Source organism: Mugil cephalus, chromosome 7 (assembly GCF_022458985.1).
Source record: "Mugil cephalus isolate CIBA_MC_2020 chromosome 7, CIBA_Mcephalus_1.1, whole genome shotgun sequence".
Classification (NCBI taxonomy): domain Eukaryota; kingdom Metazoa; phylum Chordata; class Actinopteri; order Mugiliformes; family Mugilidae; genus Mugil; species Mugil cephalus.
Genome location: NC_061776.1, coordinates 22,335,742 through 22,358,897, shown reverse-complemented (window position 1 = coordinate 22,358,897; position 23,156 = coordinate 22,335,742). Strand labels below are relative to the sequence as shown.

At 42.9% G+C, this 23,156-nt stretch overlaps 2 protein-coding genes across 6 annotated transcripts in view; one reads left to right on the top strand and one right to left on the bottom strand.

Annotated features, from left to right (window-relative positions):
• LOC125010387 (amyloid beta A4 precursor protein-binding family B member 1-interacting protein-like) overlaps positions 1–817 on the top strand; it is a 14,104-nt gene extending 13,287 nt beyond the window's left edge. Inside the window, exons 12-13 of one of the 2 annotated variants that reach the window (XM_047588975.1) lie at positions 48–132; positions 326–817. In XM_047588975.1, coding sequence (XP_047444931.1) covers positions 48–132; positions 326–450 — 210 coding nt within the window. In that variant the 3' untranslated portion in view covers positions 451–817. Of the gene's footprint in view, positions 1–47; positions 133–256 lie in introns of both variants that reach the window. The other variant, XM_047588976.1, reaches the window with a different exon arrangement.
• LOC125010385 (abl interactor 1-like) lies at positions 658–23,156 on the bottom strand. 4 transcript variants are annotated; one of them, XM_047588971.1, is made up of 11 exons: positions 22,932–23,156; positions 17,760–17,927; positions 13,095–13,271; positions 10,290–10,304; positions 9,637–9,740; positions 9,266–9,406; positions 8,569–8,669; positions 7,246–7,458; positions 5,549–5,638; positions 3,208–3,393; positions 658–3,123 (listed from the first exon to the last, which is right to left on the bottom strand). In XM_047588971.1, the coding sequence occupies exons 1-11, from the start codon at positions 23,046–23,048 to the stop codon at positions 2,948–2,950; spliced, it is 1,488 nt and encodes a 495-aa protein (XP_047444927.1). In that variant the 5' UTR covers positions 23,049–23,156; the 3' UTR covers positions 658–2,947. The 4 variants fall into 4 exon arrangements, with proteins under 4 accessions (XP_047444927.1, XP_047444929.1, XP_047444928.1 ...); XM_047588973.1 differs by lacking the exon at positions 5,549–5,638; XM_047588972.1 differs by lacking the exon at positions 10,290–10,304.

Genomic DNA, 23,156 nt, shown 5'->3' with positions numbered 1-23,156 from the left:
GGTGGGAGCTAGTTACACAGAGTGCGTCTTCTGTTGCTTGTGTTCAGTATGGGGCCACTCTCTATGAGAACTACCAGGCTGCACTGAAGAGAACGTCCACTCTGCAGACTCTCCACTGCGCCGCACAGAAAGGTAAGCAATGGTAGCGTGGCTAAAATAAGAACCACAGCAGACACAACACACTTCTAAACGTGTGATCGAGTTGTATATGCGTACTTCTGCCACAGTCGATATAAATAAACTCGAAGCACTTCAGCCGTAGGTGGTGAAACGGACGTGAACATCTGAAGGCCAAAACCAACGTTTCTTGATTGAATTCTCGTAGATAGAGCCAATGGCCACGCCCCTCAGACCAGCCAACAGCCGGCGGGCGCAGATGATGATGACTTCCCAGACGAGCCTCCTCCTGACTTCATCCCTCCTCCCCCTCCTGGACAGACACCCATTTGAGGCTGCCTCCTCCTGCACACATCAGCTGGCCTGGGTGTAGCCTAACAGGAGGCTAACAGTGCCACACAAACGCGTACTGTAGCAGCACAGTTACGCGATTCAAAATAGCTTTTTATTTGTAATTTATTTTCACAGCTATAATGGTATTTATTTTGTATTTTGGACAAACGTACAATTGGGAATGTCGCAGAAAAAAGGACACCGGTGTCATTTGTTTCAATGAGCTGTTTATTACAAAAAGACTGTACATAAATTTCAATGAACACATCCTTATGTACAAACTGAGAGGAGAAGACAAATATCAGGTTCTGTTCCCATGAACATTTAAGTTACAGGTGTCTTTTTTTTTTTTTTAACTTCCACATTTGATCATAAGAAAACACACATCAAAGAAAGGCGCCTTGACCTGTGATGCCCTGAAATGCTAGACGTTGAGTGGCAAACATTACAAAGTTCTGCACGTCAGTGGTTGTCTCATGATTTCTCTATGAAAAAAAAAAAAAAAGTATAAATAAATCCTTTACGAACAAACCGCTGGTCGGGCCTCCCTCAGCAGTCCTGGACATAAAAAGAATGCAAAGCTAGAAATAAGTTAGGTAGAAAAAGTTTCTCACAAAAACGATGGAAAAAATACAATCGAGAATGGGATGTAGTGGGAGATCATTCACTGTAAGAACATTTAGATACTTTTCATGCACAGACGCTGAATACTGTTCGTACGAATCTTTCCTAGCCTAGAAACCTAAAATATTTTACCTCCGGATCCCTTTCAAAATAAGAGTTCGACTTGAATGCCCATGATTTCTGAAATGCACATTTATGTGACTTGTTACAAACATATATTCCGAGATAGGCATTAGCTTCAATGACAGTTTTACTTGCACCAACAATCACTTTGTAAGAGCAGGCATCTTATTTTGTAGGATTTGTAGGATACATTTGCTTTTAAGACCTCAGGATTAGAAGTCGTTCCTTCACTGCAGTCAGCAGGTGTCATTCATGTGTAGCACAGACTATGGAAAAAAACAACAACAGGTAGCTAATCGGTTCTAGCTGTAGTACATTACTGTTGAGTCGCCTACATTCACTACAATGCAGAGATGATTGAAGAAGATTACAATCAAAATGATCAATGTCCACCTTCTGGAATGAAATAACCAACATTTGTGTGCAGAGCAGTCCTATACTTGAGGTTGTTTGGGTTGGTGATTATGGTAATTGAGCACCGATGTAAAGCACCACACCAGCAAACCACTGAAGGAATAAAGGTTAGTTGATATTTCTGAGACAGCAACTCTGGTGTTGCATTCAGAGCCACGCCGGAAACGATAAAATTCATCACAGTTGGTAACTAATCAGTGCAGCTACAACACAATGGAGTACGACGTGAAAACATACTGGTTAGTCCTTCCTCTGCTCCACACTTCGAAGCACACCTCGGAGCTCTGCTACAGTAGCTGGACAGCATCACTTGATATAGCGACAATGAAATGATACAGTTGTGCCTCAACCTAGAAAAATAAACGTTTATGCACTTTGCCTAGATAAAGTTAAAATGGCACGGTGAGTCATGAATAAAATTAATGTTCAAGCCAAAAAAAAACAAACAAACTAAAATGTAAAAACAGAACACATCCATTCTTGGCACCTCCTCCACTGACGCCGATGGAAACACTGGTGAATCACACAAATGTACAGTAACTGGCAGCGTCTCACGTTACGGTTTATATACAAGTTAGAGAACAGAAAAAAAAACTCCACCAGAAAGAATAAACTGTTTCTTTTTTTTGTTGTTGTTGTTGATGATGTTGTTGTAAATGCATTCTATACACTGGCTTCACCCTTTTTAACAGCGTCTCCACCGACACAGAGTGAACACACGGTTGACTTTTGAACACCCCGTGATTCTGACACAGACATCGTGGAACATTCAGTCGTGTCCTGATGCACTTTTCAGTTCTTTTAGATGTTTTGTGAAAGCGGGGAAGAGTTGGTCTGATGGTCTACAGTGCAAATAAATGGGTCGGAGCATCTGCCTCACGTCTTCTGTGACTATTCACCGTCTGAATGTACTGCATACTGGAAATAACTGTTTTGGTCCACATACACAAATTAACACTACATTTACTTACGTACTCTTTGAAACAAATCTGATTCATATAATTTCTCGAGAGGCAAAATGTGATTGCTGCGTTCCAAAGATGTGACAGTGCTAGAAAAAAAAGGCCTTTATCTCCTCCCTTTTGTCCCCAGTGTAAACTAACAGACCCTGGCTTTGTAAAAGCTTCAGCAACTCTCCGTTTTTTTTCTTTTTTTTTTTGCAAGCACAAGCCACACTCACCCCTAAATTAAAAAAAAAAAAACATTTAGTAATTCACCATGGCACTTCATTAAAAACGGGAGCTGTATGAACTGCTGTCTCCTCACCGCACACCCCTGTGTGACGTCTGTACGCTTCCATCTCTGCTCAAACTGCAGTGCCATCATCTGTTGTTTTCTAGTCAGCATAGTGCATGATTGACTCCACGTAGTTTCCGGGGAAGAGCCCGGTGACGCCGTTGCAGACGCCCTCGAACCAGCCGTCATCGTTCTTCTTGATTATGTAGATGATGGCGCCTTCCATGAAGGACAGCTCGTCCTCCTTGTCCTTGCTGTAGTCGTAGATGGCCACGACTGAGACAAACAGTAAAGAGAAAAGTGTCATCCCAGACAAGTGAAGACGAACTAATATCCTGCTTTGTGTTCCCAGTCACTAACCTTTCTCTAAATAAGCCTTGGGGGCCCAGTTGGGGTCTCCGTCAGCGTATGGGTCACTGTAGTGAACCACAGCAGCATCCTCTTCCTCGTAGTCCACAGGTGGAGGAGGGGGCGGGGGAGCGGGCTCTTCAAACACACCCATGTCTTCTGGGGGAGGTGGAGGAGGTGGGGCAGGGCTGTCTGTTACTGAGGAGAGAATCACGTGAGAAAAGGAAGGAGTGGGAAGATGTTGATGTTTCATATGACACCTTCTAATTCAACATACAAACCACTATACTTTAACTAATACAAATATCATCGGTTTAATTCAGCAGTGATTAAACTGCTCACTAGAGGGCAGCTTAGGCTCCTCTTAGTCTTTAGTCAGACGCCCTACAGTATCAGCCGGGCTGCTAGTGCCGCAACCCTCCACGTTCATTCAGTCATTAAGTTACTGGTTTGTTGGTATCTTCTACAAACATTTCACAGGATGACGCTCTGAATGCTGTTCCAACTATTTTAAAACGCTGACTTGTTTATTGTCCTGAATGTAGCGACTTGAATATACGGAAAACTCATATGGTCATACTTTCGTTATGCTACAAATCTCATTTTTAAAATGATAACAATAATGACATGTAGTCAAGCCTCAAAACCAGACTTTAGAGTAAATGACTAAACATGTCTGGGAGTAGTTTACAGACCTCAGAGCTGAGATCTCTGTTGTCTGGTTTCAGAGTGTTAGTTCAGTATTTGTTGTGGGAGTGAATGCTCAAGCTAAACCGAACGCCACTATTTTTTGCGATAAGAGCTGATATATATTTAGAAGTAGGGATTTTCTTGTGTTAGTGCACTGCAAGTTATTCACCTTTCAAGTTTACAGACCTAGATTGGATTTGTTAATACAGTTGCACACATGTTCTAGGAGAATACATGTAAGATAAGAAAAGCCCTTTTTTACCTTAAAACACATGAATATGAAAATAATAATTGTTTGATCTGCACTGGAATCAGTCAGCACTCTGTGTTAAATTCCTTCTGATCATGGACAAAAAACTTAGGAAAAAAACCTGACCTCACTGAACTCAATGACAATTAACCTTCAGTTTCATTTTCTTCATCCAACAGAGACTTAAAGGAAAAGCTTCAGGAATTTTTTAATAACATTTTTCAAAAGACATTTTTTTTTTCAAAAGCCAGCATTATTTATAGTTATCATTCATCATGTTTCATAATCACAAGCGTGAGGTGGTAAAATGGGTGGAGAAGTGTGATTTTCTTTTAAAGCCCGTCTTTGCCCTGACGCTCTTCTAACCAAACATGTTGTAACAAGTGTCCCTGCAGCCTTGTAGGCTTAGGTCCACTAATTAATGAAAAACTGCACGTCTTATCTAACTAATTCATAAGCCTGCTCTTGAATTAAAGAACGGGCGATAATGCACCAGGGAACTGAAATTAATGCAACTCTTCCATTTCAATGTGCTTACATGACTTTTTTTTTTTAACAACTCACTCTGGGGCTGTTTTAGCCCCAACAGCTGCAAACGCTTCACTAAAACAATAGCTGCCTCTGGTTTTATTAGACTTATTTAGAAGATTTAGTTAAAGTCAAATTTTACTTCCATTAAGAGGTATTTCTTCTGGTCCTGAGCATAGTGGTAAAGTATCCTCTGGTTTATTGTGGTGGTATTTTCTCATGGGAGAGAACATCTAGAGAAAAAGACTTAAGCTTAGAATAGAAGCAGTAGATCTGCTTTACATTTCTTCATGTAAAATAGTGCTGATGGTTTATTTAAGGCCTGCGTGAGTGGACACTACACACATTAACCTTATAATTTGGTGGAGTGACTGTGATAACGCTGCGTTTAACCAGACACATACATCAGGATGTCTACATCTTGGCAGACAGTGGGTGAATAAGAGCACGGTGTCAGGTCACATTTTGTCTCCTCTGCGGACGGAGAGTACAGGACGAGAGCTTTCAGCGATCCATCACCATGGCAACAGACAGACATCTGAGGGTGCTCCCCTCTCAACCACGCGCGCTGAGCAGGAAAAGGTATTCTGAGTGTAGCTGAGTGAAGCAAGCCACAGAGACGAGTGTGAGGCAGTGTGTGGATTAATGTTAGAGCGTTGTAAAGAGGTTCGAGAAGGGATGTGTTCATATTTGGAGCATATGCTTTATTTATAAATATATTGTAAGAATATCATTGTTAGGGCTTAATTTTTCAGAGATGAGTCTTTGGAACTGAGAAGCATGTGTGTGTGCATGAGTGAGTTCCTTATACATGTGCAGTGTAAAGAATTTAGGTATTATTTTAAGTAAGTGTCTGTGCACGGTTTAGTCTGCATTTCTACTTACTGCTCTCCTGCATTCTGGCCACAAAGCCGGTCAGAGGGATCTGTGGGGTCAGCTGGACCATGGGAGGAGGAGGCGGAGGAGCCACAGACACTGGAGCAGCAACACCCAGAAAAGCAGAGAGAGAGCGGCAGAAAGACGGAGAGCAATGGAGGTGGTGGACAGGGAGGATGGCGGGAAGGAGGGCGTCACAGTGAAAGAGAAAATTCAGCATGTGGAAAAGGAGAGGGGGAAAAAGAGACAACAAAGAAGCTTGTGAGCGAGCAAAAATAGTGCAGGAAGCATTGCTGAGCGACTGATTTACACATTTCCAATCAGCGTTCTTTTGTGCTCCTTTTTTCAAGCTGGGCCAAACAGGCGTTCATCTAATCTCAGCTCGAGAATCCACCTCATCAGCATCTGTTTTGATTCAAAAGCAAGGGCTCTGGCTAGCAATCAGTTCCTGATCAGCTGAAAGCACTACACAGGCTCACAAAAAACACCACAGTGGCAAGATGAAAGTTCAGTAGCAGAGAGGGGAAAAAAAATAATAGACGAAGCTGAAGCATCTCTATCTGATCCTGGTGATTTCATTAAATACCCTTCAGAGTGGCGCATTTAGATAAAATAAAACAGTTTACTTCAGTTACATCCTTTCCTGAGCCGAGCTGTATCAGTGAAATCTCCATCATCTCTTCCTAAAATGAGGCTATTTGTTGCATTACCTTAAAACGGGAAATAAATGGGCCGACACAGCGAAACGCAGCTGTCCTCACTCAAACACATGATGTCAGGTCTGACTCATTAGTCACATGTAATGGAAGGGCGTCTGTAGTCTCACTGGGCAGTAATGTCTGATTATTCCGCTCTGGCCTCACCGCTGAGCCACATCCATCCGCAGCTACACCCTGTGAGATCAATAAGCTCGACGCTATTCGTGCTGCAAAAGTTCCATTACAGACGCCGCAAACTCAAAGGGATCTTTAGCATTCGCCAAATTACAAGTACAGAGCAGACACAATAGACAATGTACGACGTCCTAGTTTGAGCCTGCGGTTGAAGAAACTCGTCATTGTCGTCTTGCTCTTCTCAGGCGAGACAGACGGCCTCCTCGTTGGTTTTGCGCCAAGGAGGATGTTTGTCTTTTGAGAAATGAGCCATTAGAGGAGAATGGATCAGAGTGACGACTGCCAAAATAAATTCTACTCTTTGAGCCGAACATATGCACACATCCCGGTTTCCACTTGTCTTGCAGCTGTTTGTGTTTTCCACCCTGCAGTGCCTCCTGCTGCTCCGTCTCTCCTGAACAAGAAGCTCCCCCCGGCTGACTGAAGTGATAATATCATAACTCAATTAGAAATGCTAATGAAACACTCTGTACAGCAGTGCCGAGGTGCGGAGGTTTCAATAAGGCTGACTTCAGTAATTACGGCTCATCATTCATTTTTATTAGCCTCTGAAAAGGCTAGCACATGCTCACATCGCAGACTCGGGGGACACTTTGTAGCGGTTCAGAAGCAGGAGGAGGAAGAGTGGCCAGCGTCTGAATGCATTTTTCATTTCGTGAGGTAAGGCTTCGCAGGAAATTTGAAATGTCAGCGAGGATAAAATTAAAGTACAGTAAATTCTCCGTATCACCAGTAGTCAGTACCCGCTTCCCAAAACCTGATATTTCAAATATGTAATAAACTGCCTGGCAAACTAAATTAAAGCCGGCTTACCTGAGTTCTGTTGGTATGTGGGGCCCCCGTTGATGTGGGGCTGCTGGGAGGAGACGGAGGGTGCACGGCGGTAGGTGCCGGTGGCCGAAACCATAGAGGCCGAGGAGGTGGTGGAGTTGTGGCGGGAGATCTGGCGGGAGATGGTGCCAAACTGGGACATGGGGATGGGGCCCAGGCCGGGGCCCTGGGGCACGGAGGCTGCAGAAGTCGCCACTGCAGGAGAAAAGAGAAGAAAAAACTTGCTTCATTTTGAGTAGAAAAATAACATATTAGTAATTCCATGGAGAATGTGAGAAATGAGAATTGGGACTTTGTCCTACTACAGGCAGAACAGGTGACAAAGTAACTGGTTACAAGTCATTTTCACCAGAAATGAAGCTACAAACTGATGCCTGCCTCTTATTTGCTGCTGCAAGATTCTGGAAAAAATGTGAATCACGATTTTTTTGCTTAGAACTGAGATCACGATTCTTTGGCACGATTTTTTTTTTTACAAAATGTTTATTGTGCTGATGAACTTTAGCAAAACAAAACAAAACAAAAAAAACATTTAAATGATCATTCAAGTTGCCTTGCGGTGCTGCAACGAGGGCAGAACACACTTTGCAATGCACCTCAGACTGTTTGTCATCGTCTGGCTTAAATCCACACCGTTGAACCTTTTTAAGGCACGGGTTCGGTTCGGGTCTGTGGGTGACTCTCACCACCACCACCTGGGGTTTCATCGCCATCCATTTAACTCTCTTTACCATTGACTTCTCTCTGCTTCTCTCCCTCACTGTTTCCACACACTCAGCTGCAGGCGAGCTTCCTCCACTGACGGAATCATGTGTTGTAAAGACGCTTCACCATACTAGGTTGAGGGAGGAGACAGCGGCAGTGCTGCCTTTAGGGGCGCTTGAAAAAATCCGGAAAGAAATGCGAGCATTTGTTTGTGATGCCGCTCGTGAAATAAAATGCTTGAGAATCGTTGTGTTTCAAAATGAGATTGCGTGTATGTGTAAATCGAGATCGCGATTTTTTAACGATTTATCGTTCAGCCCTAGTTTGCAGTGTATAAAACGTGACAAAAAAAAGAACTAAATATAAAGTTAAATATATGCAAACAAAGAATGAATCAGAATCAGCTTTCGTCTTTAATCTAAAACTGTATTACAACAGTAGCTTAGAGCATTTTATTAATCTCCTCTTTTCAGCCAGATGCAAAGCAACATTTTACTCTGTTTGAGTGGGAGAAGATGTGTGTGGGTTGAGTTGAGTGAAACACAGAAGAGGCCACAAAGCAGCAGAAAGGAGAGCTGCTGTAGTCTGACTGGGACTCACCTTGGCCCATACTGGGAGGAGAGGGGGTGGGAACTGCTAGAGGGACACCAACTCCACTGCCTCCGCTGTTCTCCCTGCCGCCGCTGCCACCACTGCTGCCACTGCAGAGACAGGACAAAACCTTTGGTGATAAAATGACAGCGCTTGACATCCCATCTTTATTCTCTCGTGCGTCGTTCTGTCATAACAATATTCCCGTTGCTGTGGCAACAGATTCACCGCTCGGCGAATGTGCTGTGTGAAGTGGCACATCTTCAGCCGTGATAACAAAAACACAAAGAGGCCCAAAGCTAGTTTGAAAACCAAAATCCTAATTGTTAACTTGAGCGTGAATAAATGATTTTTAGACATATTGTGTGCCAGAAGGAAAAGCACAGACGGAAATAAAATGAGATCTGGTTCTGTGGGACACTTCTCTACAATTAAAAGATAAAGTCTGAGCTAAGATAATGATCTGCTACAGCTAAAAATGTTAGACTTTCTTTATTACACGTTTAAGTGTTTAAGCTAGTTATGGATCTACCTGCTTATGTATATTTTACATTGCCCCCACCCCACCCCCACTGATGTGGTTAAAATGATCTGTATTATAGTCACACCTGAGCCTGCATGCGGCTGAGCTTTATCAGACAACACAACCGTCCAAACATAGTTTATATGTTAATTACGGACATAAGGAGAAAGGGTCCGTGTGTACCTGTGTGTCCTGGGCCTCTGGTTGAGGGAAGCTGTGCGTGCAGGGCTGTGCTGGCTGCCCAGTCGGGCCGGGCTAGTCATGTAGTCATTGGGCACCACTGGAGGCTTCACAGGCTCTAGTGTCTTGTAGGGAGTGTTGCGCCTGGAGTTTAATGAGCACAGGGAGAAAGAGAGAGCAGAAATTATTATCATGAGAAGGGAGAGGAAATACAAGCCAAAACTAACGTTGTGTGTGAATCCAACCAAAGTCAGTTAGTCCCGGGGGCGTTCATTATCAACAGTCTCAAATGCATTACGGATATTTAATCTTTGGCTTTGGCTTTGGCTCTGCGTCTAACAGGTCTGGCAAGAAGTTAAAGTGTGACTTCTTACCCCAGGGTGCCACGACCAGCCATGGGGGGGCTCGGAGGTTTTTGCGTGGGCGGGTTGGTTCTGGAAATGGTCCCTCCTCTTCCCGCTGCATTGTTTCCATGTTGCTGGAAGAGAAAAGTCAAGTTGAAGCGCTGTTTTTGTATAATCTATAAACTTTTGCCAATGATTAACCTAACAATGATAAAGCAAAACTCCAATCTTTTTTTGTGGAGAAACAGAAAAAAAGGCATAAATACAAAGAATAGGAGACAATAAGGGAACAGAAAGCACCATAAGGAGTCGACAGGTGCCTCATCTTCAGTCTGACATGTAAGGTTTCATTTCTCTAGACATCAGTTTTCTACATTTGCGGTTACATACACTACTTATTGGGCTGAACCTGTTACATATACAGTCCATGGTAGAATTTCACGCCAGGTTCATCCAGGCAAAAATTGGATTATAGTCAACTTCTAAATACATGTGAGGTAAAGATACAACAATGATCGGTTGTATTATCCTACCATGTTGGATTTGCCTGGAATCAAATGTTATACTCTTGTATGTACGTTTTACATGAGGCAGTTATAACATGTTTGTGGAAATGTTGATACTGTAGCCCTGAATCAGATAAACATACACACAAAAAGAAGAGAAAGACAACCATCTCTTACCTTGGCCTTAAGCCACTGAGTGCAAGCAGGCAAAAAGGGAAGATAGAACAAACATACGCCCATTGGTTAATGGTTACGAAAGTGAATCGCTTTTTTTACGAGTGAACAATACATCTGCTTTGAAAGAGATGTTTGTGTACATGAAGGTGAAAGAAAAGCAGGAGCGTGAGGAGGAAAAGGTTTGTTGTTGTGGCCACATGAAAGTAAGTCTCTATAAGGGATGTCAAAACCAAACTTGAACATGTCTGCTGTGTCGACATTTAGTGTCACTGTGTTAAGCGGCCTTGCGTGTAACGCATAAGTTACGTAACACACTGAGTAGTTGGTTAACAGTGGTGAGAGCTAATACTGATGAAAGCTGGCCACACGAAACCGACACTGCTGTTGGGTAACGTTTACGTGAAAAGGAAAAGTGGCAACATTGCTACTGAGCTGTTGTTAGTGAGCTACTGAACAAAAGGCAGCGCACTAACCAGGTGGTTTATGAGGGAAACACGCATCTGCACATTATGAACTCATATCATACGACATTATAAACCATTATCATCACTTGCCTCATGAAGTGTTGAATAGTATTCAATAAGAGGATTAACATTTCAGGTGGATGGCAGCCATAATATCCACTGGTGATTAATGTGGTTGCTGTACAAAATATGAGCAACTAAAAGACCAAATGCTTACTCAGCTGACAGTGGGATAATCAAATTGCCTGAGTTGCTTGGCTAACAAATTATTACAAGTAGAAATGTTGACATTTAACATTCTAAAAACTGTTAGTCAGTTTTTTTCCCACTTCACGCCCTTTGAACTCCATTTCGTTTGCAGAGAAAACCACACCAAACAACCCAAAGTTGGTTTTACACCACAAAGTGGAAGAGGTTACTTCCCTTTCTTCCACTTTACAACCAAACAGTAGAAAAAAAAACATACAGTATAGTGTATGCCAAAGAACCACTGTAGTACAGTTCAAACAAACACACTGAAGTTAAACATTGTTTGATTGTACTGTATATGAAGCATTTATACGTGTATGAACGTCAGCTTCTAGCCTCGTGTCAGTCACTTGAACCTTTTGCCTCTAAAGAAATTATGAGTAATGGTTGAGCTGGAAGCAGCTACGCAGATGTTTCACATGTTTCACTAAGAAAGAAATAATGGCAGCAAAGCACAGTGAGGTCATAATCACCAGCAGACAGTTGCAGCGGATGTAATGTGAAACTATGTCGCCCTAGTAACCGCCAAAAATGCCAATAAAGGGGTGTCATCCACATGTGCGAGGGCCTCGGTTTCACGGTCGAGCCTGACTTCACATCTCTCTACGGATCAGTTCCCCCGCACATGTGGATAAAACGCTGAGGGGCGAGGATCTCGGCTCCAACGCTCGAGGGAATCCGCCACAGCCAAGAGGAAACAGGCTGTTAGGATGGAGCAGCTAATAAGCTGCTAATCAGATTTCCCACATAGCGCGAACACACTGGAAATGTACAAAAACCAGATTACAAACATGCCCACACACACGCAGGAGGACACCTTTTATAATACCGTGTATTTCTGCGCAGCAGCTGCTGCTGTAGTGAGTATCAATCCTTCTGAATTATTCACCGATATGTGAAAGAAAGAGAGACAGAGAGCGTACGGGGGTGGGGGGGGGTGGAATGCGATATGCATATATGTCTGCGCTCACGCTGACAAATGCACATCCATCATATACACGGAGCCAGACTCAGCAACGCTCCACCAATCAGCGCGTCTTCAATCCAAATTTAAATCCACGTTAAATTCACTTGATTAAATGAACGGTTCTGTTTTGCAGACGTCTGCATTAAAGCTGCACGAACTCCCGTCTACGCAGGTATGTTAGCAAAAGAAAAGAAAAGGTTGCACGTTTACTGCACTGATTTGCCCTGATTTCTACAGAGACCCATGATTTCCAGCGTCCGACAACGATGCTCAATTTGCATAGTGGGCCGTGCCAAGTCAGTCCGTGTGAGCCAGCTCTCAAAGGAGGAAACACTAAGCTTTTGAATTTGAATCAACGGATGTTTGAAGATCTCCAGGCAGCCAATATCTCAACAGAGACAGACCGGGGGGCGGGGGGTTGAAAGGGACGCGGGGACGACTCTAACGTCCCGTGGAAATGAATGACACTAGCAATCAACGCATTTGTGAAGTCTAGTACACAAAGTTAAAAGGGCAGAGGGAGAGGAGAGGATGGATCATGCGGAGAGAGAATAAAAAATTGAAGAATGAAGCGGAAAAGAGTTGAAAGATCCCCCCCCTCCACACACACACACACACACACACACACACACACACACACAATTCAGAGAACGTGATGGTGTGAGTAACACTTGGACAAGATGTCTCCTTCTTGCTCTTATACACAAACACCCACAGTACTAATAACTTCCAGCTCAGGAAGTTGTTACTGGGCACAAAAAAAATAGTTTTTAGCCACAGTCTGCTACCATTTAGCATCTCATTTGTGAATGGGTGTTGCACTTTTTACATGTTTCTATCTTTAATTAACTAAAAGGCTAGTGTATCGATCAGCTTGCAGCTTCGGTGGACGTGTGAGACTGAATTATGGATGCAGACATTTAGCTTGTTCAAATGAAAGTGTGAACCCGACTAAGTATGTGTTTTCCTGTCTAGTGAAATTGATTTACGCTGGAAAACAAGACGATATATCAAAGTAATGACTTTAGCCTGAGTGTAACAGTCTGGTTGCGGTGACGGTAAAAGAGCGTGGAAGTGCTTTCTGCGAAACCAGCAGCAAACAGACGGGGCCAGAGCCCTCGTTACCTTGACGCCGTGTCCCACATCATCCAGCAGCGTGTAGTCGATGGGCTTTCGAATGTAGCGCACCGGCCGCTCCATGTTGCCCGGGGCGATGATCTTGTGAGTGCGAGAAGTGTTCTTATTCGTGGTCAGGATGCCAATTTCTCGACGCGCCACCTTCTCCTTATGAATGTCCACCGTCTGTAGGAGACCAATACAGGATTAAGAGACTGGTAGAGGACATTTAGCTTTCTGATTTATTTGACATTATTACTTCATTAGCTCCATCGGTTGTGGTGAGAATCTGACCTGGCAACAGGCGTACACTCTGATTATTTACCACTATCTAATCTCAGTCCCTTCACCTGTTAATTTGCTTTTGATGCAAACCCACTTCCTTCACCTGTTTCCTCAACCTGACCAAAGAAGCTCAGGAAACATATTATATCCGCTTTCCTTCCTTAGAGAGATTATTATTATAACATACTTTGCATGATGGGTTGAACTGTAAAAGTTCAGATGGACGTGAATAAATTATTCGTGATCGTGAATGGTACTTTTCTTCATTGGACTTACCTCTTAGGAGCATGTCTGTGAGTCTGTCCTTGCTCAGCGGTGCTACTAACTGAATGCTAACTTTCAACACGCTGACAGAAGATAATGTTCAACATTTCACTGTCTCAGTTTACCGTGTTAGCACGTTGACATGTGCTCACAAGCAGTTCGTTGTGCGGACAACATCCCTGGTTTGATTCCAGAAAACTGTCTCTTCATGAACCCATCTTAAAGTGGATCCATAAGCCCTCATCATCTGGAGATCACAAATACTCCCACCGGTCAGTTAATAAGAACTCAACTTTTTCTAAACTTCCACCATTTATTTGAGGCCAGCCTCATTAGTGAGAGAAGAACTAATGTTTATAATCAGCCCATATCTGTGATATTGTGTAAATCTATTCCTAACTATTCAAAAAGCTACTAAAAGAATCTTTGCATTTGTCCAAAAATAGACGGAAGCGGCTTGTGAATTTCATCGCACTGGTCTTCAGTTTATGAATGACAGATGAAACTGGAAGGAGTGAGTGATACAGGGAGGGACAGAAAGCTGAAGAAGACTGACAGCACGTCACAGAAATATATACAGACTGATGAGTGTCGCAGAGGTGGCACTGAAGTAAATATAATGTGCAGATTTGTGTGTATGTAGATGGGAGTGAATGCTTTGTGCTGAGACATGTGTGCGCAAGACCCGCGAAGAAACAAGGTCACCGCTCAAACATGTCACCAAGTCGAGCCGACAGCTCCACTGCTGCGCCCACCTGAGAGATGAGACGACCGACCGAGGCTCTGAAAACCTGACGGGCGTCACCATGACCCCAAACTGCCTCTCCCGCCGCTCCCTCGCTCTCTGTTATGCGAAGACTGCGCGTGAGATATGTATAGTGAACATGCTTGACTTTTTTTTAGGAGAGGAAACTGAAGCGGCACGCCCAGCTTCAGCTGGGAAGTAAAAAAAAAAAAAAAAAAAAAAGGACCGCCTATTTCCTGCCAGTAACGGGAGGTGAGGTGCAGTGCAGATTAGAGAAATTGAGAAAGACAGAACGGAAGGACAGAGACGCAAAGGCAGAGAAACGGAAAGAGGCAAAAAACATTAGAAAGTGGAAGCTGACTGTGGTGCCATCGTGATCAAGACACAGAAAAGTGGTAATGGGGTAGATGACATTTTATCCAGATTGAAGCCCAGACCATTTAAACTGTTCACACATTATAGAACCAATATTATGACTTCATTCTGTGCCTTTGACAAATGAAGAAATATTGATAATGGGGCAAATCTGAAGCAGCAACACGGCAAGAATGTTACACATGCAGGGGACGGCTGCACCCTGCCAGCTACATTTCAGCATTTCCTCAGAATGGACATCGCTAACGGTAGTAATGTACGCGGTAATCTTTGTGAAACATCGAGACGTGATAACACTTACCTAATCACGGACAGACCTCTTTCTGCCCTTCCTGCACTCTCTCTCAATCTCATTTTCTCTTGTAATCTGTTCACTCTAATAAACATCTGGACGTCTGCTCAAGCTCCGCAGTGTGCTTCTGCGAACAGATGGCACAACTGTAACGTTCACTGACGGATCCATACAGTAGTATCTGTCCAAATCTAATACCCATAAATCTGCGTTTCAGACAAGGATTATTCAAATAAGTAAAAACATCATTGGTGAGGAAAACCGGCCTCTGTAGCAAGTGTGTCAACTGACGCGATTTCAAATGCGAGTGATCTGATCTTTGGGTTGGTAACATGTAAATTCAAACAATCCTCAATGAGGAGACAATATTCTAGTTTTGAATTGCTCAGACCGGGGACGTCCCACTACCACATTGAGTCAGATCAAGCACAGAGACGCACATTCGTGTGTTATCTACCCACACAGCACACAGGAGAGTAACGTTGCCCTCACATTAAGCTATGGGCGTGATACCACTTTACAGCAACGCATCGACATACTAGAGTGTTATATCACACCATCTGGATACTAATAATGGTGATGGGGCATCCGTAGCTACGTCAGTTCTGTAATTGAGTGGACTTGGGCAACCAAAATGGAGCAGACAGAGGTACAAGCTGAATCATTTCTGAGAAAACCGAAAACTATCTAGACCAGAATCGAAACGAAACGTGTCCGTGTTTGTCAACTAAACGCTCACACGTGTTTTCGGGCGTATGTGCGAGCACACTTTTAGCTCGTCGTGTCTTCATGTATAATTTTGTCACCCGTCTCCTCCGGTGATGCTTTTAAATGAGACTTGGAGTTGGCTGAGGTGTTTGAATACCTTCTCTCCCTAATCCTGTTTCAACTCTTTTCAAGTCAGCTGAGCCAGAAAGATAGCTGGCGCCACCAAGCACGTAAAAATTTAATTTCATGGACACATAACTGCTAGAATAATTAATCAAAGCCAGAGGGAAATACCTGCACGAGGTGCCTGATAGAGGGAAGGAATTTGGGGCAATTGTTACAAGAACGCGTGTGACTAGCGACAGCGCTAGTTTTTATGCTGTGGTCCATGATGTGCACTGGTGAAAACAAATGCATTCTAATATAACAGTCTTGCACTAAATCTTAGCATCATGAAAGTTGTGGTATTACACAAAATAACAGAGAGCTCTTGTTGAACTTTGTAGTACGGTTGAATTGTACTGACACACGTCTCTATTATTCTGACAGTGAGCTGAGTCACGGTTAATGTCATTAGTTACAGCTGTACTTTTCCTACTCAAGTCAAAATGGCTGCTGTGAAAACTCATTATTTTAAACATCCTGGACGTAAGCTGGCAGTTTCTCCCTCGATGAGCCCCTCACGCACCGGACAAAACCCCTCCAACACCCGCTAGCATCTGCCTTTTTGTCTCCAGAGAGAAAAGGTGCAATCTGCTTTCATCCCTGAGTCGAATGCCTCTGCAGTAGCCATGGTTATTTATCGGCTACGACTCTGAACAGCAGCTACCCCGCGACCCTCGGTGGCTCTTCAATCTCCACTGCCGCCTCAGCCAGAAATTCCATCTGTCGCCCATTCCAGGCAGCACCTGAACATCAGTCAAACGACGCTGGGTTCGAAAAGACCGAAATAAAGGATATAAAAAGTAACAGCAGTAAAGTGACAGTCCCCGCTATACTGTTTTCTACCACATGCCAACTACTATTTTCTAGCAAGTTTGTGATGTAAAACAGAAAGTCAAACTCAATTACTGGAAAATTAAAGTTTTGTTTTAGCAGGTTTTTGCAGGTTTACCAGTGTTTTAAAGAAAACCGTCTACATTCATGTTAATTTCAATGTGAAAGGGCCCTCAGACACAAATGCTCTCTGCTGCCCCAGCAATTAAGCGAACATGCTGACTCAACAGTTTCTGTACCACATCAGTGTGGTTACCCAAGTGGACAATTAAATCTGAAGCAGAAATATAAAGTGAAGCTACGCTGACCACTTTCAGAGGATCAATAAAAAGGGCTTGGTTGGTCATCGCCATGTGACTGCACCTACGGGGGAAGCAGAATAAAAAGGGAGTCGGAAATGCTAACCAGGCAAGACTGCTGCTGTCAGGATTTCACTTCATCCCTGACAGGCTTAATGAAGCACACAGGGAGGGGACGGGTCATTCACAGGCTGACAGGCGGCGTGGCCGCATGAAGCGCACAGAGAGGAGAGAAGAGGGAGGCAGATAGAGAGAGGACTGCTGATGAAGCAAGTGGCACTGAAGAGGGGCATGCGGAGGATTGGCAGCTCCGGCGTGATCCATTGCCCCCGCCATATCTGCCAGTCTTCATACTGTAAAGCGTGAATGTGTCATTGTGCACTCCGGTGCTATGATGCTGAATAGCATCAGACGGTGAAGCAGTTTGCTGCGCGTGCATACGTTTCACAAAGGGAGAAAAGTCCCTGATGCATGATTTGGCAATTCTTCTGCACGCGAAATGCACAGAAATCGGCATCATAGCCATTAACAAGATAACTGAGACAAAATTAAAACTGCATAAAAGCAAAACTGATTTCTTGTTTCTATAACGGAGGACTAATTTCTCATAGTTCAATTACCAGCGTTCAGTTTAGTCGACAACACTAAAATTCAACACTAGAATTGTTGCATTGTGTAAGGATACGGCTCATATCCACATATGTGCGTACCTGAGAGATGTGGTTGATAGAGGACTCCATGCGGCGCAGCTGCGAGGCCTGAATATCCAGCAACTGCAGCACATTGTTTGCTAAGGCATTGATCTGGTAAGCCACACTGGCCAGAGACTGGGTGGTGTAGGCTTTGGTCTCCTCCAAGGCCTTCTTCTTGTCTTGAGCCTAGCAGGGACAGGAAGGGAAAACAAAGTCAGAAAAATCAGTGGAAGGATGCGTGGGTGGAAACAACTGATGGCAAAGTTATCAGAGGCTGCTAAGGTATGCAGGCTCAAAAAGCCGAGAAGACTTTCGTTATTACTATCCTGTCAGCAGATGAGAGTGAGAGGGCAGTTTTCCGCGGGGAGCAGCATCTGACAGGATCGTTCTTTATCTGCTGTGTTTAAACTGCAAAGCTCTGTTAAGATCTGAAGAGAAGTAAAAGAAGGGTCTGTGACTCTCTGGAGAAATGACTGCGTGGAACACAACGCAGCCTGGCCTGGACAACAATAACTTCCGAATAACTCAGACGGGCGACGTGGGACAGGTGCATGGTGGGAGTTGAGCACGATCCCAGAGCAGGAACGCCAGGACATTTCATAGGTTCCCAAATCTCCAACCGGCTGTGCAAACCATCTGTTTCTGGATGTCTTTAAATAGCAATGGGACTGAATGGACATATTTATAGTTTGGAAAAAGGGATAAACGCTGCCACACACAGAAGGTCTCCAACCATCGACTGCTGGTCTCTGTCATGGAGCACAGCTACTTTTCAATTACAAAAAAAAATACTATTTAAAATGTCAAAATTGTTAAGTTCCTTTAACGCATAATAATAACAAAAAGCTTTTTGTTTTATCAAATAGCAAGCAACGTCAACTTAAAATAATCATGCCAATAAACAACATTTTGTCTTCATATGCCACAGTACTTAACGTTTTTCTACAAAGAAACTACGCCACTGATACATTTCCCTGTGTGAACTAAGACGCAGTTGCAGCAGCCAACCTCAGAACTGGCACTGAGCTGATTAGAAAGACACAGTCCTTGTTGCACCACTGTTTTTGGAATTGTTTTGTGTTCAGAAGTGTACAAGAAATGAATGATAATATCTTGTAGCTCCTTTGTGCTAATACAGAATTAAAACTTCTTCCACAAAACAATAAACAATATAATACACAATTATGTTTGTACCTAATTGCCCCAGTTAGCTCCTCGATGGGGAAGATTTCATGCCAACATGCTGGACATGAAGCAGCTCAGTCACTAGAACTGTTGCGATTGTGTTACAAATTTTAAAATCATGTAAATGCAGTTAGAGTATAATGATGTTTAAGCCATTAAAGGGCAACAATTTAATGTGTATGTGGTGACAGGGGCAGGAGGGTAACAGCTTGAACCACGACAGCACCACCTGCAGCTACAATATCTGTTGCAGATGTGAGGTGTGACCTGCAGGTGCCGTGCACGTAGACTCCTGACGACCAGCCTGTCTGAAAGCAAACACTGCCGGCTTAGCCAGCATTATCACAGAGACTGGAACAGGTTTTTACCTTAGCTTACCTTAGCACACGGTGATTTGCACGGCGATAAAGCTGACGTGGTGCTTAGACTTCTACAGACGCACAAATACACACAGACATAAAGCTTAGCCGACAGCTATATTCGTTGTAGTGCGTGCATGCAGCATAAAGGGGATACAAACAGGAATTTAAAGATACAATACAATTTGCAATACATGTAAAGAACTAACTATATATGTCACATTGAAAAGCCCTGGTATTAATGCCCTACATCTCCCTAATACACACAGTGCACTCTCCACTGCTCTGAGATATTATGTTTCATATTAAGCTTACAAAAGGCTTTTTGTAGATACTCCACTTTGAATTCTTTTTGTGTTGTAAAATACCACGCGCACTAAAATAAAGCAATTTCAGAGCTGCATGTTCTACTAAAGACCAGCACTGATACCTGAATCTCATTAGCCTCAGGAGTCATGAAAGGAAAAGCCATGAGTCAGAGGGTTATCACGTGATATAAAGGAGCTTCCATCTTGCACCCTATTCTTATACATAAATAGATATATATTCGCATATAATAGTCCTTCAGTTGAATATACTGTTTTGCATATTGTGGTTTATATGCGATAACTGCAGAGTTATTTTTAAGAAGCAGCATTAGGTCAGCAGCTCGTTTCACTGAGAGAGGTAATATTTAGTTTAGAGATCCAAAGATCTTCAGAAAGATACTAACAAGTCGAGTTCCGCTTTCATGTCACCATATGTGTGGTTGACAGTTTGTCAGGTTTTCAAATGACAATTATCTGATCTAAGAATAAAACTCCGGTATCACACAGTGGATTTACATATCACAACATGCATTTTGTGTTTGTGTCATTTTACTATTCCGGTTGATAGTGTGAGTATATAAATACATCTTAAATGCTGTCATGCAGAATAATGAAAGACTTTTCTACATAAAGACAAGCTGGTATCATATGCCGAGATAAGAGTTCGTGACAAAAACATGGCTTAATGACTGGAAGCAAAAGGCTTATTTATTCAGAATACTATTTCCATGTCTAACTGTTACTGTGCACAACATGAACATAAGCTACAGTATACGGTCCTATATAACACACAGGTTAATCATCATTCCCTGCTATATTTGTCAAGTGTGTTCATATGCTTTCGGCTTCCTAGCGAATGTTTTTATTGTCCCTAAAGAAATCATCTCTTTCAGGCATCTTCATATTTCAGACGATGACAATCCTGATGTAATAAATGGATCCAGAATTCTAAATGTTACAGTTGTGCAGGGAGGGATCCCAAAATCTGCAGTAAATGGGATGAAAGTCAGCAGGCGCTCCATTTCTCAGAAATGTCAAACGAATCTATGTTTTTTATAGATTTATCAAAATTAAACGATACGAAAAACTTCCGTGTGCTTATAATTAAGTTTTTTCGGGCACTTAAACGTGTGACGCCTTCCATGACATAAAATCTAGTCCAAATCTGTTGGTCCAACGTGCACAAAACTTATCATCATTGTCCTCGTCTCATCATAACGTCAGTGAACGTAGTAAATCCTACCTGAATGATGCCAGCTGTCTCCAAAGGAACAATGACAGTGCATTCTGAACATAACCCACAATATAATTATGTGGTATGATTGTTAGTTTCGCACCATGCAGTATTACAGACAGAAGTAGTATAATAACAACATGCTGTTTGTGGTGAGGCGGCTACGGTCGAAAGCCATCCAGTTGTTTTTACCAAACATTTCCCCTCACGGACCACTTTATCTATTTTCACCACATCCGTTCATTTGCAAAAACATGTCAGATTTGTTTCCTTGTTCAACAGATGTGTGTGAAGGATGCACCACTCACAAACACGTCTCAGATTATCTGCTGTCAACTTTTAACACCATGCTGCACAGTTACCTCATTTCCTTTAGCTGTCATATAATTTAATTATCATCTTTCAGATGTTTCTTTGTCATCAACTGAAGAATATAAGCTTCATGTAGCTAAGATTCAGTGAGGAGCTGTTACATTATAATATATTCTTTTCGATGGTGTACCTAATAAACTGTATAAATTAGCTACTAACATTGTAGTAATCATCATTCTAGGTTTTTTTTTCCAGCCTGCTAGCCACCCATGATAGTGAATTTGGCATTCATAAGAATCTTTTGTTGTTCACACAATATTCCAAATTACTGACATCTAAACTATGTCCGACTATGATTAATCAACCTAAAATGAAGACTGTCCTCAAACCCTGTGGTGTTTACAATAGAAAACAGCAAAAGCATGACATTTCCTGCAAAAATGAACACATCCATGTGAAAAAAAAGAAGTTATGTTGGTGAAACCTTAAAAAAAGATTTAGTAACAGCGCGACCTGTGCCAGATAACAGTACTTCTGCACAATGGTCAAAGTTTGAATTCACTGCAGTACGTCTGTAAACTGTAACCTACATTGCATTTCTGATGATTACCAGTTAAAAGTGATCCACTTTCCTAACAGTACAGTCAAAAAACGACCCTGGTCAGCTCACACCATCACCCCCACACCCACTGAACACGTTCTCTATGGGAGGGCGACAGGACGATGAGGTTTACTGTGAATAACTGAGCAGAACGAGACAGAAAAGATGATATTTAAAAAATATTTGTGAAGCTGCGAAGTGTTTTATAAATGTTAAGAGGTCCACAAGCCGTGGTTTGGCCCCAATCTGTTCTATTCGCACATGCAATTTCCTGACCCGGGTTTAACATTCAGCCGGGGTAAGCAAAAACAAGCGGGCTCACATATTAATGTGCACCATGCATCTGATTACAAGCAAATGATCCAGACATGCTCTGGAGGCTGTTATCGGCGCTGTAGTAGACACATGATATCTGCATCACTACACATTTATAATCTCATATGACTGGCTTTTTACTCTGAATGGCTTTAAATATAATAGTCATAAGAAAGATCATACCTCTTAAGCCTGTGTTAATGTTAACATGCCACCATTGTAGTGAGTTTATAGTGATTTAGTGGGCTTATTGGCGCATTTAAATATTTTTTCCTGTCACAATTCAAACTAAATGTATATCGTGAAGATGCCATTATGTTATCTTTTACATTTCAGAAGTAAAATATTTCAAAATGTTACACGTAAAACGTACAATTAAATTGGCCATGTATGTGATTTAACTCGGCATTTCCCTCTCACTAAGTAAATGTGGCCTCAGAGTGTCACGCTCGTTTTGCCCAAGTCATAGAAAAGTGACGATTCGTGTCAAAATGTGTGAAATAAAAATGGGCTCTGTCACAGGTACCTATCGGAGAATGCAGTCGGTGACAAACCACTTATTAGTCATAACAACGACACACCCTCTAAAAGCCCCCAGCAGCTTTCAGCCCACCGAGAAAATCCTCCAAACGCGAAGCTCTAACGGGAAAATACCGAAATACAAAATACGTCCGACACGACACCGAGCCGCTAAAGAACCCGTGCACCGGGAGGAAAGGCCACTGGCTCGGTGAAGCTAGCGGTTTGAGGGTCGCTTTCGTTGCGACCAGCATTTCCTGTCCCTGTGGTTTCACTCAACCCCTACTACGGCACCGCAGACACGACGGAGATAGCTGACAAATTCTCCCAATTCACCGGCCTCCGGGCGTCTCTTACCTGAACATAATTGTTTTCACAGTATTCCGCCACCCGGGACAGATTCTGGTAGCTTTCCACGAGCGCTCTTTTACCGGCAGGGATTTCCTCCTCTAATAGCATTTGTAGCTCTGCCATCTTACATCCCTTTGCATTTCTCTCCTGTCTGGCCTTTTTCAGCGAGGCGCGGCGGTGATGCTGTGGTGTGTTGCTGAGAAAGGGGCTCCCCCGCCTGGCATTGTGGGG

Excerpts from the sequence above, each read along its gene's own strand:
- LOC125010385 (XM_047588971.1), bottom strand. The coding sequence starts at position 23,048 with ATGGCAGAGCTACAAATGCTATTAGAGGAGGAAATCCCTGCCGGTAAA. Across the intron at positions 13,272-17,759 it reads CTATCAACCACATCTCTCAG|ACGGTGGACATTCATAAGGA; the intron begins GTACGCACATAT and ends GGTCTCCTACAG. Across the intron at positions 8,670-9,265 it reads CAGAGGCCCAGGACACACAG|TGGCAGCAGTGGTGGCAGCG; the intron begins GTACACACGGAC and ends CTGTCTCTGCAG.